Raw genomic sequence first — 16374 nt, 5'->3', positions numbered from 1 at the left:
CACAGCCCTCTAGTCCAGGGACTGGAGCTGGGTGTATGACAAGGATAAATCTTAAAAACATGTCAAGTTGGAAAGTATGAAAACTATAGTGTCATTTACGTAAATTGCAAAAGCATGAAAATTCAGCATTTTTATAGATAAGCTTGCAGTACAAACATATATCCATGGAGGAAGAAAAGGTGGTGAGGTCAGGGAGGGGGCTCACAGGGAGTTTCAGCTTATTTGTCAGATTTTATTAGGAAAGAAGACAGCATGTAGTGGTGATTTAGGCCCCACTTTGCTGAAATGGTTGAAATATTTCAAAAAAATATTTCTAAAGTAACTTAACTATGAAGGGAAATGAGGGGCAGAGGGCGGCAGCTATGAGATATGCAAGATGGAGGGAGGTTTTATTTTGTTTTGTTTCACGATGTTAAGGGCAGGAGGGAAATGGCCCAGGAGGCTGTTTCAGGAGAAAGGGCATAGCCGACGTGTCGTGTTTCTGTAGAGCCAGGAGCCAGGTGCAGAGGTGGTGTTAGCCAGGTTAGAGGAGGGGCCCTCTTCCTGAGGCTGCATAGAAAGGTGTGTCAAGCATGGGGGTGGGGCTAGGAGGTTAAAGACATCCCCGCCAGATGTTTTCAGTTTTTGCGGGAAAGTAGGAGGTAGAGTTTTCTGCTAAGAGTGGGGTAGGTAGAGGGGCATCGGGGGCAGGGCTTCAGAATAAATCCAAGGGTCAGCGGCCAGCAAGGGACATTTGGAATATTGCCTGATAATATTGAAGGGTCACCTGAGGTCGTAGAGGGAGTCTGTGGCTCTGACTCACGGGTGGGTGTGCTTCTCCTCCAGCAGTACTATGGCCTGGCAGACAGTTGTGTTGACTGGAGGTTGAGGGTTGCTGGGAAGCAGTGGCAGAGAGATAAGAAGGCCGGGTTATTCCTGAGGGGTTGGCAGGGGAATGGCTGAAGTGGCTGCTTCTGGGAGCAGCTTTTAGGCTGCAGAGAGCCCGTGAAACTATGCCAGATGTCGGACTGAGAGAAAAGGGAGAGACTTAAGGATTTTCATATTTTGAGGGTGATGGATAACTTCTTCAGATAGCTAATATCTGCCACTGTGTGAGTCTTTACAAGTAAAGTAGAGAAAATAATTTCACTTCCCAGTTTGGGAGGGACTTTATGATAAACCCCAGTTTCTTCTTTCCTTCCTCCTACAAGTGTTTGCTAAGTGCTTGTTGATAGCTGGACACCTTGCTAGGCTCTGGTGATGATGACGAACAGAAATCTCTCTGTACAGAGAGCTCACAGTCTAATGAGGGAGATGGGGAGCCCACGGTCCTGTTGCAGTGTGACAGGGTCTAGACTGTGAGAATGCCCAAGAAGAGGGAGCAGCGCCACCCTGGGAGAGCAGGGAGGTTCTGTGGGCTCGGGGTGCTGAGCTAGGCTCTCAAGGACGGGTAACAGCAGCGGGGCCTTCCAGGAAAGGCCTCACGGGGTGGGAGAGACCCACTCGGAGTCTGGCGTGACCAGTGGCAGTGACTGTGTGGTGGAGTTGCTGAGAGTGGGCGACGGCCCAGCCAGGTCTTGCAGACCTGTCCCTGCATGCTGTGCTGAGGACTGGAATTCTCTTCTAAATGATGGAGCAAGTGAGAAGTTTTAAGCAAAAGAGTAGGGTAATTAATAAAAGTGTAGTTCATTGCAGAGGGTAGCTAGCAAGAAGAGATGACAAGCCACGAGGCAACAGCAGCAGCGGCATTTGAGGGGAAAGGGTGGGCTTGAAACTCATTCAGAAGATAAAGTCGCCAGCCCCATATGGAGAGTTGTGAGGAGTGCGGGGAGGAGGGGACGCTGACAGCCGGCGCAGAGAGCGGCTTTAGGCCCGAGCGGAGTGTGGGCCAGTCCCCGGAAGAGAAACGCAGAAGTAGAGAAGAGCAAGGTTGGTTACAAAGGGGATGGCTTTGGTTTTGCGCTTATTGAACCCTAGCTGGACGACTAGTGAGCAAGTGGACCGGCCTTAGATAGGGTTAGGGAGCTTTTAGCACTTTGCTGGCAGCTGAAGCGATGGATGTGGACGAGGTGACGCGGACAGTGTTTGGTGAGAGGAAAGGAGGGAGTTTGAAGCCCACCAGCACTTACAGAGGAGGCAGAGCGTGGGAAGGGCTGGCACAGACAGAAGTACTGAAGAGTGAGGAACGGCGTCCCAGAGACCAGAGGAGAGTTGCGGGGGGCAGAAAGGCTCAGTGCCGGCATTCTAGAATGTCAGGGACCGCGTGGCCTGAGTTCAGTGACGTCGCAGGGACCATTTCAGAAGAGGCGTGGGAGGCTGACGAGGAAAGGGAGGAGGAAAGAGACGGAAGGGAGGGCAGGTGTTCCCAGACAGTGGACCGTGGGTGGAGGGGCAGTCAGGGTGTGTGCGTGTTTGAGAGACAGACAGACGGATGGATGATTTGAGATGGACAGGCCTGAGCACCTTTGCCGAGGAGAAGCCGCCAGTGGAGAAGGAAGAGAAGAAGACAGAGTTGAGAGATTACAGGTGAAGCAAGTCTCAGAGGAGACAGCTGGCTGGACTCAACGGCCCTGGAAAGAAGGAAAATGCCTCTTCTTTCGACCTTGTAGGGAAGGAGACAAGGAGAGTGGCGAGGGCGTCATTTTCTGGGTAAAAGGGTGTGAAATTGAGGAAGTGCGTATCTGACAGCCTTCGTTTTCTCAGTGAGGATCAGGGCCCGTGGAGGGCAGGGTGGGCAGAGGGCAGGGGAGCGGTGAGGGTGCGCTGGAGCGGCGGCTGGCCTGAGGGACCTGTCTGCGCTGCGGTCCGTAATCTCCCTGAGAGTGCAGGGAGGGCGGACGATTTGATCTGATTACTCTGTGGTTTAGAGTTGCAGAGAAGATCAAGGAAAAGCGCTGGATGGGGTGCTGGAGAGTGCGGTTGATCTACCCTGCCAGGGAACCTAGGCTTTATAGGAAGACAACTGATACCAGGAGGTAGCTAATGAATCACAAGAAAAGGGGAGACATTCAGGAGCTGGGGGTCACAGCGGAAAAGAAAAGCTGGTGTAGGTGAGTGATGGAGTGAGAAAGCCCAGAGGACGGGACGCTGAGGTGGAAAGATGGGAGTATGAGAACTGGCGATGCTGGTGACGGAGTCCTGGGAGCGGGCCAGGTCTAAGGTGTTGCCGTGGGGGTGAGTTGCTGGGGTGCAAGTGGACGATTCTGGACTTGAGGAATCAGGGTAGTTTAAACTCAGGCCACTGGATGGGCCATTGGAGCCATGAAATTGTCACTGTGATGCAAGACTTTAGAACAAAGCAGATGACTGATATCAAAATCCTTCGTCTCTGAAGGAATGGTCTAGGAGCTGATCGTGGTAAGAAAGGCTAGACAGTGAAAGACCAGTAGTACTTCAAGAGAGACTGTTGCCAGAATGTGGGAAGAATGGCAGTGTCCGTGTGGCAGTAAGGAGCCAGGAGAACACCCGTACATCCTTCCTGGTCTGTGGCATGCTGATGTTCAGGAGTGAATAGGACTCGGAGAGGATGGAGATGTAGGGAATCTACTTCCAACTGAGTGGGTCCAAGACAGCATTATGAAAGAGGTAAGGAGTGAGGCCGATAGGAGGAGGATAGGCCAGAAGTGAAAAGGGAAAAAAAAGTCTTATTTTCTCCTTAACAAAAACCACATCACAGTGAGACAGGTAGGACTATTCTTTTGAGCCCCACATTAGAGATTTAAAAAAGAGTCAAAAAATTGAAAGCCTGTGCCCTTGAGTTAGTAACAGATCCAAGGTTCTCACCTGAGCTGCTTAACCTGAGGGCCCCCGGGGTGGCTCTGGAGAGGGACCTCTCCTGCCAAGGGCAGCCCCTCCGTGCAGGTGGGGCGGGAAGGAGAGGGAGAGAGTGAAGCCGGCTGCCGTCTGTCTCCCTAGGCCGCCCGGCCATCCCGAAAGGCCATCGCTTTCGGCAAGCGCTCCCACTCCATGAAGCGGAACCCCAGTGCTCCCGTCACCAAGGCAGGCTGGCTCTTCAAGCAGGTGAGGCCTCCTCCGCCATCCTGCCCCTCACAACGCTGCTTCTCCTTATACCGTCATTTCTCTGTACTCAGAAGAGCCCACGTATAAAACTTTGCTATGTCTTTCCCAGGTTCTATTTTGGTATATTTCTGTGAACAGATCTCCTGATTTTATAAAGGCTCCGGGAGGTCGAGTATCTTCCTAAAGTCACAAAGAGAAATTAGCATCATATTTGGGAGTCCAGCCAGGTCTCCTGATGGGCAGAGGCAATGACTTTGAAATATACTAGGCCCCTCACCCTGTGAGAGCAGCCAATGGCTCGGTCGGCAGGCCCGCTTGTTACGAAGGGAGGGATGTCTCCTCTGAGTCGCAGGGTCCAGTTCTCCTTGCTGACCCTGCCACTACCGCTGCCTGCCCTTCTGCTCAGTCCTTCCGACTCTTTGCTGCCGCATTTAGCTTCCCTGGGGGAGACGCTGAGGCGCAGAACCACGGAAGTGGAAGGTCCCAGGCAGTACTGGGACCCCCAGCCCACCTCTGAGGGCTCTTGGGGGCCCTTCTTAGTGACAGAGCCACAACCAGAAGCTGGGTGTCCTTATACTGAGTGCAGCCCTCTTTCCACCGCGGCCCCCTCCTCGCCGCACCCAGCTCACAGACCCTCCTGTCTGTTCCCCTGTGTGTCCTGCAGGCCAGCTCTGGAGTTAAGCAATGGAATAAGCGCTGGTTCGTCCTGGTGGATCGCTGCCTCTTCTACTACAAAGGTGAGCTTGTCCCTGGTGCTGGCAGGGGATGCCGAGAGCCAGTGCCCCCTCTTTATCATTCTGCCCTGTCACGGGGCTCTTAACCTGATGCATGTCGGTGCATAGGGGCGCACACATCCCCTCTGTGGTCTCTGGCACCGGTGGGGCATGACCGTGAGATAAGACACAGCTTTCTTGCTTACACTCTCTCACTCGTTTCCTGCTCGACAGTATTTACTGAGTGCCTCCTGGGCTTCAGGCAGTTCTGATGGGTAGTGCGGTACATGAACAAGACTGTCAGGTGGCAGAGGGTGAAGTCTGGGTGAGGAGGGCAGGAGAGGAGAAGGAGGGAGAAGAGGAGAGTGCCTGGCCACAAAGCAGGCCACCTGCTAACTGGACCTTGTCTGCTGAGCTCCCTCCTGCCCCACTGGAACGCATGGTCCGGCCTGTGCGGGCGGGGTTTTTTGGTCAGTTTTGTTCACTGTTGTATCCACAGCACCAAAAACAGCCCATGGCATGCGCTAGGCGCTCTGTCGATGTGGGATAAACGATCATCCCCCAGCTTCTGCCCTCTCTGCCTGCCCCAATACTCACTCCCTTCCCTCCCCTCAAAAGGGGGTAAAGCTCTTGTAACTTGGGTGCAGCGGCCCCTAGGAGGTTATTTTCAAAGCATGCACAGCATTACTTTGTCACGGAGGGCGTGGAGGGAACTGGTAGGGGCTGATGGCAGTGACAGTCCTGTCTTGCTGACGCTTGGGCGCTGAGGAGAGAGAAGGGGAAGGGATGTAGCAGGTGTGGCTGTCTCCTTCTCCCACGTGCCCTGGAAAGGTGGGGATCCGACTTCTCCCGGTCTCCTGGGGGCAGTTCAGGGGACCATTAACTTTGGCACACAAAGGTTGTACCCAGGGACCCCTCCTTACTGTCGCTGTGCCCCGAGGCTCCTGAGTCCCTAGGAGAGACAGCAGGAAGGGGCTGCACGTGTAGGTCCAATCACAGAGGAAACCCTGAGACTGAGAGCAAGGAATCTGCTTGGGCCAGCCCCGGGACGCAGGGCCCCCCTGGAGCCAGAGAGTGACAGCAACTCCAGGTGGGAGGGAGGGCTGGGGTCTCTGTGGGTGTGAGAGGGAACCTTGAAAAGCCCTGAGCTCCAGGCGAGCAGAGATGGGGGGTGCTCTCCATGAGGCATGCTCTCAGGAGATCCCTAAACACTGGTCTGCACTCAGCCCAGCGGGGCCCACCCACTCCAGGGAGACAGCCTCCGCCTCCTGAAGAAGCTCCAGGTCGCCAGCCCTCCTGTGCGTCTGCCCAGCCCTTGATTGGCACTGCGCAGGGTCAGCGCAGGAACCTTGGCCCGAGGGTCTTTGTAGGGATGAGTAAGGGGGAGGCGGAGTTCGTGGATTCTGTAACCCTTCTGACAGCTCCTCTGACCCCTCCTGAGGGCTTCACAGAGTCTCCAGCCCAGGAATAAAGTGCTCTCCCGGGAAAGTGGGGAGGCTCTTGCATGGCCTCAGGGAGTCCCCACCTCGTGGTCCCCACAGAGCACCTCTGCCCCTGTGAGTGTGTGGGTGTGTGGGACACCTGACACCTGGGAACCAGCTAGCTGATCCATCAGGCTCCTGCGGAGATCCGGGATGAGTCATGCTGCAGCCTGTTCCTTCACCTGCTTCTTCCCCAGAGCCAGAGGCCACGCAGGGGTGTGTCTTCTGGGCAGACTCAGACCTTAGTGGGGAGTCTAGTCCGGGGAGGACAGAGCAAGCTGCCAGGAGCCTGGGAGAACCTTAGAGATAGCCACCCAGAGGAGGCCAAGATGCGAGTGTCCGCTCTACCCCCCATTAAGACCTGTTCCGGGCGTCACTGCTGGGACTGCCTTGTCTGGAGGGGCACTGGGGGCAGGAGGTAGGTTACAAATGCTAGCTTGACAGTCAGACGTCTTGGGCTAAAGATCAGTCTACCACTTAATACTTAAGTAGCCTTGGACAAATTATGTAACCTTCCTGTGCCTCAGCCTCCTTGCCTACATAAAAATGGAGGTCATGCAGTACCCTTCACAGGATTGTTGGGCGAGTTAAATCTAAGGCTTTAACTTAGAACACTGCCTGACCTGCTGCAAGTACTCCAAAATGTTGGCTCTTACGTGCTTGTTTGCGGTTCCTAGGAACGTGAGCTCCCCGAGTCTAGCACAGTGTCTGCAGGGCCGCCATGCTCCCCAGCTCTCGTTGTGTGGCTGTGCGATGGCCCCGAGTAGCTGACGGACAGGCGGTGGGGAGCCGGGGTTCGCGGGTGTTTATCACCATAAGGCTGAGGCGCTGCGCTCCCCCGCCCCGCCCCACGGGCACGCACGCGTCTCACCGTCGCTGTTTCCTCGACAGATGAGAAGGAGGAGAGCGTCCTGGGCAGCGTGCCCCTCCTGAGCTTCCGGGTGGCCGCGGTGCAGCCCTCGGACAACATCAGCCGGAAGCACACCTTTAAGGTCAGTGGGCCTTCCTCTCCCAGGCCGGGTGGGGGCTGGAGGCACTTCTCCTCGAGCGCACGAGCGCATGGAACGCAGCGGGGTCAGGAGCTGCTGCCTCGAGCAGTTCCGGGCGGTGGTACTGGGGGAGTAGGCAGTGGCCCCAGGACTCAGTCCAGGCTGCTGCAAGGCTCACCCAAGGCTGGCCCCTGGTCTTCGCTCCCAGAGCCGGCCTGTAGAGATGAGCTTCCGTGACACCACAGTCTCCTGGGGGAGAATTCATTCTGTGCTGCGTCCGCGGACCCTCTGCGCATTGTCCTGGCACTGAGGAAATCCTTCGCCGCAGAGGCAGAAGCTGTGGGCCCATGGGTTTTTAAGATCCGCTCTGGAAAGTCTTCCTCCACACCTTTACGGGAACTAGACCCCCAGGCTACCTTAATTAAAGGGGCTCAGATGTCAGCTCTTCGCTCCTATTCAGTGCCCAGCATGCTCCCACGGCCGTGTAAGGGCCCTCAATTTGTCATTGGGCCTCACTTCCCTTTTTTGCTTTGCCCTTCAACCCTGCTGCCTGCTCCCTGTCCCCTTCACAGCCCTTGTCATGGCCCAGCGCCCTGCTATATTTGTAACCTTGCAAAATGGCTTTTGTAGGCCTGTGTGTTTTAGATTCCATAAACAATGTGCTCTACCTGAAAAAAAAAATCTTTGGAGAAAATTTAGGAAGTGAGTTTCATGGTGGCTCAGATGGTAAAGAATCTGCCTGCAATGAAGATCTAGGTTCAGTCTCTGGGTCACGAAGATGCCCTGGAGAAGAGAATGGCAACCCACTCCAGTATTCTTGCCCGGACAATCCCATGGACAGGAGCCTGGCAGGCTATAGTCCATGGAGTCTGAAGGAGTCAGATATGACTGAGCAACTATCTGGGTGCAAGAGTATAAAGGGCACAGTAATTAAAAGCCACTAACCTCATGGAGACACAATTTGAGGAGTAAGGGCCCAGGGAGACGGGCCCCACCTGCCTGCTCTGAGCAGCGAGCATTGCTGCTCAGAACCCATGGGGGATCCACCTATCAAAGACGCGTCTGCAGCTGTCTCTTCCTGGGCCAGTGTTTTTCCACATTTAAAAATTCATGGCCTGTTTGAAGTGATAAAAAAAATTCCTTGCCTTTTTTGGACTTAATGATGCAAAGATCATAGGTTCTTTTTCATTTTCCAAATATAAAATTATGATATCGACCATGCATTTTCTTCGTACAAAGCCCTCTCTCCCCCAGTTGAGAAATACTGTCTAAGACCCTGAAAACCCACAGGTTGCTCGAGGGCAGCGTCAAAGTTCCTGGGGCCCCAGAGACTCTGGTCACCTGGCTCCAGAGAGGTGGGCAGATACACAGGTGCTGCTCCGGGGAATAAGGACGGGCTGCTCAGGCACATAATTAGCTCCCAGTCTCCACGGGTCCTGTCTGCAGAATGGATAATCAATAGGAGCCTGGCTCCAGGGCACCAGATTTTAGCTGGGGAAATAGGAACAGGCTGTTTAACCAACAACAAACGGTCCTGCTACACACAGATAAGTACACACACCCACACAGTCAGACAGCCTGTCTCACCCTCCCCTGCAGACCTGTGCACACAGACACGCTCCAGCCCGGAGCCCTGCTGGCGGTCGCCTTAGAGAGACGTCCCTAGTGACTGCCACACCTGCTCCGCAAACCCGGGCCTCCGCGCCCATCAGCCTTCTCCTTTCCTTGAGGAGCGCACTGCCTCTTTAAACCCGACTTGAGGGCTGTGCTCAGTGGCCCACAAAAGGTCCTGATTGTGGTCACTCAGTGGCCTCCCCAGGGAAGGGAGGGGCGAGGAGACAGATGGGAGGCTTGTCCCGCCGTGACACCCTCAGATGGCCAGTAGTGAGGGGCCGTCCTGCCCGTCCTGTGGCTGAATGCCTTGCCGTGCCCTGAGCCGCCCGTGGGGCTCGGTGGGCTCCCCACGGGCGCCACCCCCGTTCTCTGGCCCCTCTCGTGTTTCCAGGCTGGTGCGGCTCCGCGTCAGTCGCCCTGTCTTTTCCCAGGCCCTCTGCTTCACTGTCACAGGCAGTTGTTCCTGTGCCTTGGCTCTCTGCTTGTTTCCCCATGGGCGTGTTTTGTCCTCCAGCTTGACTGCCAGCTCTTCAGGTGCAGGGAGCGTGTCTTTGCCCTCCCTGTGACTGGTGCTCAGGGCAGAGCTCTGCACACACAGGGCGCTCACTGGAAGCGCAGCGGGTGAATTGTCTGCTGCCGCTCCCACCAGCCCAGGGCACATATCCTCGTCCCCCAGTGCGGTTCTCCTCTGCAGGATCCCTGTGTCCTCCACCCCAGGGGCCTTACTCTGGGCCCTGCTGTAGTTTCAACCCCTGGAGACCTCCTTACAGCCTCGGTGGCTTTACAGTCTACAGTGGCTCCACAGTCAGCAGCCCCCTTCCTCTGCCTGCCTGCTGGGCAGCCCGGCGGGACAGTGGGGACTGGCAGGATCCGGAGGAAGGAGCCCCCTCTCTGTGCTGAGAGAAGCAGGATGCTCCTCCACTGGGCAGCGGCTCCTAGGAAGGAAACCCTGTCCCAGGGAAGCTGCTGAGGGTGTGCGGAGCCTGGCTGGGGGAACTCCCGGAGGGTGTGGGCCCAGTGTTGCTGTTTAGGAGAGCCCTGGGGCTCGTCAGAACAGCCCTGCCTTCTCTGCTCCCAAACCCCAGAGACCCAGGATTTGCACCCAAGGGGTCAGGGGCCAATGTGCACTCTGGGATCTCTCGTGATGAGTGGGATGCACAGAGCCAGCTGCTTTTTCTGTGAGATGGTGGCTCTCACCTGGGGAGTGTTCTCAGCTCTCAGAATCAAGCTCGGGAGCGTCTTTTCCTCATGGACATACCCATGGAACAGGTGCCTCCGTTAAGGCCAGAGCCACATGGCAGTGTGTTTGCAGTTGCCGAGCTGGTCAGGAACAGAGCTAGGATTAGCACTGGGCTGCCCTGCCCTCTCCCCTCTGCCGGTCGAGGTTCTCCGGGTCTGAGCTCTCCACCACGGCTCCTGGTGGTGGACTGGGCCTTGCTGGGTGCTGTGGTCCTGGTGGTGACGCTGAGTAGGAGGGGTAGCCCGAATAGCTCCCCACGTTCCCCTGCTCCTCAACATTCCTGCCACGCCGTCTCCTGTCTCTGCCTCTGGTGTTCGATTGACCTGTTCTCTGCTTCTCCTCCTTCTGGCCACGTGAGGACCCCTCCTCTGGACAGGAGCTCTCTTCGGGGTGCCCGCCTGCCATGCCTGCTTGCGGCCGCCAACTAGGTAGCGTGCTCTGACTGTCTCTGCATGCCCCCGTGTGCCCGTGCTGTCCCTCTGCCTAGGAGGGGGCCAGCTTCCTGGAGGCTGAGCTGGGGCCGGGATGGGCCATGCTTGAGGGTGGGAGGCATCTCTCCCAGGCATGGGGGTGACTGACCTTCACATCAGAGACCGAATTTGGTGGGCGAAGCGGGTGAGGTAATTAATTGTCCCTTCTGCTTGTAACCGCCTCAGGTAGGGCAGGTAAGCCTGCCTGGCTATTACTGGGCTGCCTGGTGGTGTCCCGAGGGCTAGTCACAGGCAGGCAGGCGGAGGCCAGCTGGAGTCCTTGGGACCGCTGTGGCCTGCCTCTTCAGCTTGCCCTGAGCTCCAGATGGAGCCAAGAGCTGCCGGTCGGGGGAGTGATTGGCCTGACCACCCCTCCTGCGGGCTGGGTGTCTTCTCCCCACAGGTGACTGTGTGCTGGGTGGACGAGGCTGGGGCCAGTTCCACGCACTGCCTCTCCCCACAGGCTGAGCACGCCGGGGTCCGCACCTACTTCTTCAGCGCCGAGAGCCCCGAGGAGCAGGAGGCCTGGATCCAGGCCATGGGGGAGGCCGCCCGAGTACAGATTCCCCCAGCCCAGAAGTCGGCGCCGCCCCAGGCTTCGCGTCACAAGTGAGTGTGGGGCTGGAGCAGGGCATGGGCAGTGCCATCAGAGAGAGAGTGGGGTGAAGAGGCCCCCACCCCATGCCATTGCTGAGCCCAGCACATGGGCTTGAACCCCTAGAAAAGGTGAACAAGCTCCTTGCCTTCCAGGAGCGTGCCTGACTAAGTGACTTCAGAGCTGTAGTCTGTTTTCCCTTGGGCATCTCCTCCTCTTCTTTCTGAGCCAGTGGAGGCCAACAGAAAAGCCAGTTCCAGCAGGGCCTGGCCAGGAACCATATAGGGTCATTGGCTCATTTTTTCCAGCACACCACCTTTGTGGGACTCAGGTTCGAAGCCCAGCTCAGCCACTTGCCCACTGTGTGACCTGAGTGTAAGTTACTTAGCCTCTGACCCTCAGAGACAGCCTTTATAATCCTACCTCTGGGTTGTGAGGACAATATGGTGTATGTAAAATGTTTGACGTGCAGCAAGGGCTCAGTGTGTGAGTCACTTTATCCCATCATTACCCGGAGCCTCAGCCCCTGGCTCTGCTTCAACTTTGCATCTGAAGTTAGATTTTAATAGGGACCCAGCAGAAAGAGGTTTTACAGTGTAAACTCCAAGACATTATGCGTGTCTTAGAATTGTTCACCAAGCAGTGTCTCAGCAAGGATGCTTGACTGTTGAATTAGAGAAGGTATAAAGAGATCGCTGTCAGGAGAGTCCGTCCTTGCCTCTACCAAGGAGTGAACTTCCAGGGGTTCACTTATTCTTTTCACAAATATTTACTGTAAATACTAACGTGTATAGGCTGCTAGGAAAACAAGGTAGGAAAAGTCTGACAAGCGCAAACCTCATGAAGCTTAGATTCTCAGAGAAATCCCTGTGAGAAGCTTGTTCTGGAAAGGGGTTTCTGTGCCTGTGAAGTCTGAGGCAGCCACTCTGGCCCCTGGTGTGCCTGCCGCATTTGACCTCACACAGTCCTTACCCACTCTGCCATTGAGGAGGCCAAGGCTCGTGAACATTAAATAACTTTCTCTAGGAGAGAAGGCTTGCCTGTCACAAGCCTCTGTAGCTGGGACATCAGCAGTTTCTATTCTGTGTCGTGTACAGTTGCCACCAAGTGAGGCAGCTGGGTCCTGGACAGACTGCAGAGGAGACCCAGTCTGGGTGGGGTTGGTCTCGGCCATAGCTTGAAGGCTCGACTCCAGGTGGGTCAGCAGAAGGGAGTGGAGGGTGGCCCTTGGGGACGACAAGCAAACACACACAGGTAACCCTGGATTGTGCTTTACAGTTGCCCTGACTGGAGCAGGGAGAGAGAGCGGAAGGTGGGATTTAGGAAGCAGAATGGAATACATTGACTACTGTTTCCATCGCTGCTTTCTTGCCCATCCTTTTCATCCCTTTTCTCCTTCTCACTTTCCTCCACCTGAACTCCACGCCGGGCTGGGGTCACTTACAACACCGCCCTTGGCGTCCCACAGCCATGAGAAGCCAGACTCTGAGAACATCCCACCCGGCAAACACCATCATCAGCTCCCCCACAACAGCATTCCCAAGCCTGAACCAGAGGCCAAGACTCGCGGTGAGGGTGACGGCCGGGGCTGCGAGAAGGCGGAGCGGAGGCCGGAGAGGCCCGACGCCAAGAGCGAGCCGCTGGTGAAATCCAACGGTGTCCACGCCGGACCGGAACCCGCCTCAGAGCCAGGCAGCCCTTTCCCTGAGGGCCTGAGGGTCCCGGGAGGTGGGGAGCGGCCCGCCCAGCCCAATGGCTGGCAGTATAGCTCCCCTAGCCGGCCAGGGAGCACGGCCTTCCCGCCTCAGGACTCCGAGAGCGGGGGTCACCGGCGGAGCTTCCCGCCACGCACCAACCCTGACAAAATCGCCCAGCGCAAGAGCTCCATGAACCAGCTTCAGCAGTGGGTGAACCTGCGCCGAGGGATACCCCCTCCTGAAGACCTTCGGAGGTGCGGCCTGGGGCGGGTAGGGTGGGGTGCTGTTCCCCCTGGGGCTGGGGTGTGACATGCAGGCAGCCTGCGCTAGATACCTTCCAGAAGCCAGGCTGGATGGGGAAACCAGCCCCATTCCCTGCCTGCCCAAGTCCTTCCTGCCCCATGGTTGCCCCCTACCCCTGATGCTTCCTTCAGAGGAAGCGGGCAGAGCGCCCAATGCCTCGCCCAGGATAGTAAACAGAGGAAAGGCAAGTGAACTGGCTCAGCCGTGTCCGACTCTTTGCAAACCCATGGACTGTAGCCCACCAGGCTCATCTGTCCATGGGGATTTCCAGGCAAGAGTACAGGAGTGGGTTGCCACTACCTTCTCCAGGGGATCTTCCTGACCCAGGGATTGAACCCAGATCTCCTGCATTGCAGGCAGACTCTTTACCATCTGAGCCACCAGGGAAGCCCCACAGGGCACTGGGTGGACTGAAATGTGGAGGCAGTCACAACGAGGGACCTTTAAAGCTGTTCCAGCTAGACATCCATCCCTGCTTCCCACCCTGTATAACATCCAGTGTTTCCACCAATGCGAGACCCACTAACCGCCAAGGCAACTCGCTTTGTGTTTGAATGGCTCTAACTGTTTGAAAGCCATTATTTATAAACACTTTTTGAAAAAGAAAGATGTTGCCACTCATTGGCCCTAGTTCTACCCTCTAGACAAGTTTACTTCTATTCAGTTCAGTTCAGTTGCTCAGTCGTGTCTGACTCTTTGCCACCCCGTGAATCACAGCACGCCAGGCCTCCCTGTCCATCACCAACTCCCGGAGTTCACCCAGACTCACGTGCATCGAGTCGGTGATGCCATCCAGCCATCTCATCCTCTGTCGTCCCCTTCTCCTCCTGCCCCCAATCCCTCCCAGCATCAGGGTCTTTTCCAATGAGTCACCTCTTCACATGAGGTGGCCAAAGTATTGGAGTTTCAGCCTCAGCATCAGTCCTTCCAATGAACACCCAGGACTGATCTCCTTTAGGATGGACTGGTTGGATCTCCTTGCAGTCCAAGGGACTTGCAAGAGTCTTCTCCAGCAGCACAGTTCAAAAGCATCAATTACTTCTATTACTATCTATTACTAGATAATAGTGACTGGCTTTCATTTGAGGACATTTATTGGATATCTGATATTTGAATTTTTTGGATATTTGACATTTTGGATAGAAGACATTTATTTTTCTTTTGGATGTCTTTACATGTCTTTTGGATAGAAGACATTTATTGGATATTAGATATTTGGATATTTGAAGACCTTTATTGGACCTGAGTATGTTCATCAGGCAGGTGGGGTTACCGCTCCTTCCCTGGGGCTCTGGGCAGCTCCAGGGCTGCAGGTGACAGTTCACTGTGGTGATCTGCCCTGCCCTGGGGAGAGCTCCTCGCTTGGGTTGAGTCCCAGGACCCGACTGGCTGAGTCTTTGACGGGACCTGAAATCAGGGAAGGCGCCCCTGTGTGTCCTCTTTTGCCCATCTCCAGGGGCCTGGTGCACTCCACTTCTTTCTGCTCGCAGCCTCTCTGGAAAGGATCTGAGAAATTGGTTCCTGCTGAGATGGAGATGGCTGAAGGGCTTAAAGTTTCTCCCTAGTGTATTTCATTTTAAAGAGAGAAGGATGGAAGCTCTGAATAGTGAAATTTCTGGCCTCAGGGAGCTGGTTGAGGGAGGGAGTTTGAGGACTGGTCCTTCTTGCACCTCTGGAAACAAGCCTCTGTGCGTGGGCAGTGCACGCAAGGTCAGCCTAGGGCACGTCCACATAGTCAGAACCCGCCTAGGCTGGAGGACAGGGAGGGGCGGCTGGGGCACGGGCAGGTGGCTGGGAACATGCCCGTCTTGTCTGGCTTCCTTACAGAGTCCTCTCTCTCTCTCAGTCCTTCTAGGTTCTACCCTGTGTCCCGTAGGGTCCCTGAGTATTACAGCCCCTACTCCTCCCAGTTCCCTGATGATTACCAGTACTACCCCCCAGGGGTGCGGCCAGACAGCATCTGCTCGATGCCGGCCTACGACCGGGTCAGCCCGCCCTGGGCCCTGGAGGATAAGCGGCACTCCTTCCGGAACGGAGGCGGCCCTGCCTTCCAGCTGCGCGAGTGGAAGGAGCCTGCTGGCCTTGGGCGGCCGGATGGCACCGTCTGGATCCCCAGCCCCTCCCGGCAGCCCGTCTACTACGACGAGCTGGATGCCGCCTCCGGCTCCCTGCGCCGCCTGTCCCTGCAGCCCCGCTCCCACTCCGTGCCCCGCTCGCCTGGCCAGGGCTCCTACAGCCGCAGCCGCGTGTACTCCCCCGCCCGCTCACCCAGGGCCCATTTTGAGCGGCTGCCGCCTCGCAGCGAGGACATCTACGCTGACCCTGCCGCCTACGTGATGAGGCGATCCATCAGCTCCCCCAAGGTGAGCCCCCCGCCTTCCCCGCCTTCCTCAGCCCCTGAGGTCCCCCGGAAGCCTGAGGCCGTTGGTCGAGAAGACATGGAGAGGCGGGGGCGTGTGGGGCCTTTGGGTCCTTCGGCTGGCTCCACAAGACCAAAGGTGCCTCCTGGGGCAGGGCCGCTAGCCCCGCGGTCCTGTCCATGGAGGAGTCGCTTTGCCTCTGCGCAGGAACTTTGCTCTCTGTGCCCCTCCCCAGGCTGTGCCAGGAGCCCTGATGCTGTATAAGAGGGCAGAGAGGCTCTGTTTGCTTCAGACCTCGAGGACCTGGACAGATCATTGCAATCATATTGCAGTGGGTAAATGCTGTCCATGTTAGTTTGAAATCTGCTCCAGGACAGGATACAGCATCCCTGACCTTGAGCTGCAGTTGGTGGGGAAGCTTATGTCCCAGCTGAAGCCTCACCTCTCCAATCCCCTTTCTCTTCCAGTATGATTACCTGGGAGACAGGCGGCCAGTCCCTGCAGGACTGTTCCCCTACAACTACCCACCATCCCCCACGGTCCACGATAAGATGGTATGTCCTCTCCCCCGACTCTGCTTCCCCTCAGGCCCCCTCCTCCCAGGGGAGGACGGATGCTCTGTGCCCGGTGCCTGGACCGTCTGGTCTTTGGCAGCCTCTGGATACCTCCTCCCTGCAGCCTGGACTCTAACGTCAATACTGAGTGCGGTGCTAATTACCCCTTCTCTGCAGTGACACAGGGCAGAGGAGCAGGGACAAACCCTGGAAACGTGAGATGTCCCCGTCCTCTGCATCTCAGGACAGCCCCTGTCCGGTATGCAGAGGGGACTGGCTTAGGCTGCGGGCTGGGAAGAAAACTTAAGCTCGCGCTCCCCAAACAGGCGTGGCTGTCTAGGTTTCTTCCCCCTAAGTAT

General features: G+C 56.4%; 1 protein-coding gene across 22 annotated transcripts in view; it reads left to right on the top strand.

The window, feature by feature from the left end:
- PLEKHA6 (pleckstrin homology domain containing A6) overlaps positions 1–16374 on the top strand; it is a 139204-nt gene that overhangs the window by 96407 nt on the left and 26423 nt on the right. For 16 of the 22 annotated variants that reach the window (XR_009729828.1, XM_061381928.1, XM_061381927.1 and 13 more), the window contains 7 exons: positions 3895–3999; positions 4664–4736; positions 7085–7185; positions 10910–11115; positions 12570–13052; positions 14948–15464; positions 15929–16015. Coding sequence is in view for 21 of the 22 variants with exons in the window: in XM_061381928.1 (XP_061237912.1) it covers positions 3895–3999; positions 4664–4736; positions 7085–7185; positions 10910–11115; positions 12570–13052; positions 14948–15464; positions 15929–16015 (1572 nt within the window). In the remaining variant the exon portion in view is untranslated. Of the gene's footprint in view, positions 1–3894; positions 4000–4663; positions 4737–7084; positions 7186–9486; positions 10465–10909; positions 11116–12569; positions 13053–14947; positions 15465–15928; positions 16016–16374 lie in introns of those variants that run through there. The other 6 variants (XM_061381938.1, XM_061381946.1, XM_061381947.1 and 3 more) reach the window with 4 other exon arrangements.

Source organism: Bos javanicus, chromosome 16, assembly GCF_032452875.1.
Source record: "Bos javanicus breed banteng chromosome 16, ARS-OSU_banteng_1.0, whole genome shotgun sequence".
Classification (NCBI taxonomy): Eukaryota; Metazoa; Chordata; class Mammalia; order Artiodactyla; family Bovidae; genus Bos; species Bos javanicus.
The sequence above is the reverse complement of the archived record's forward strand: the minus strand, read 5'-3'. Positions and strand labels throughout refer to the sequence as shown.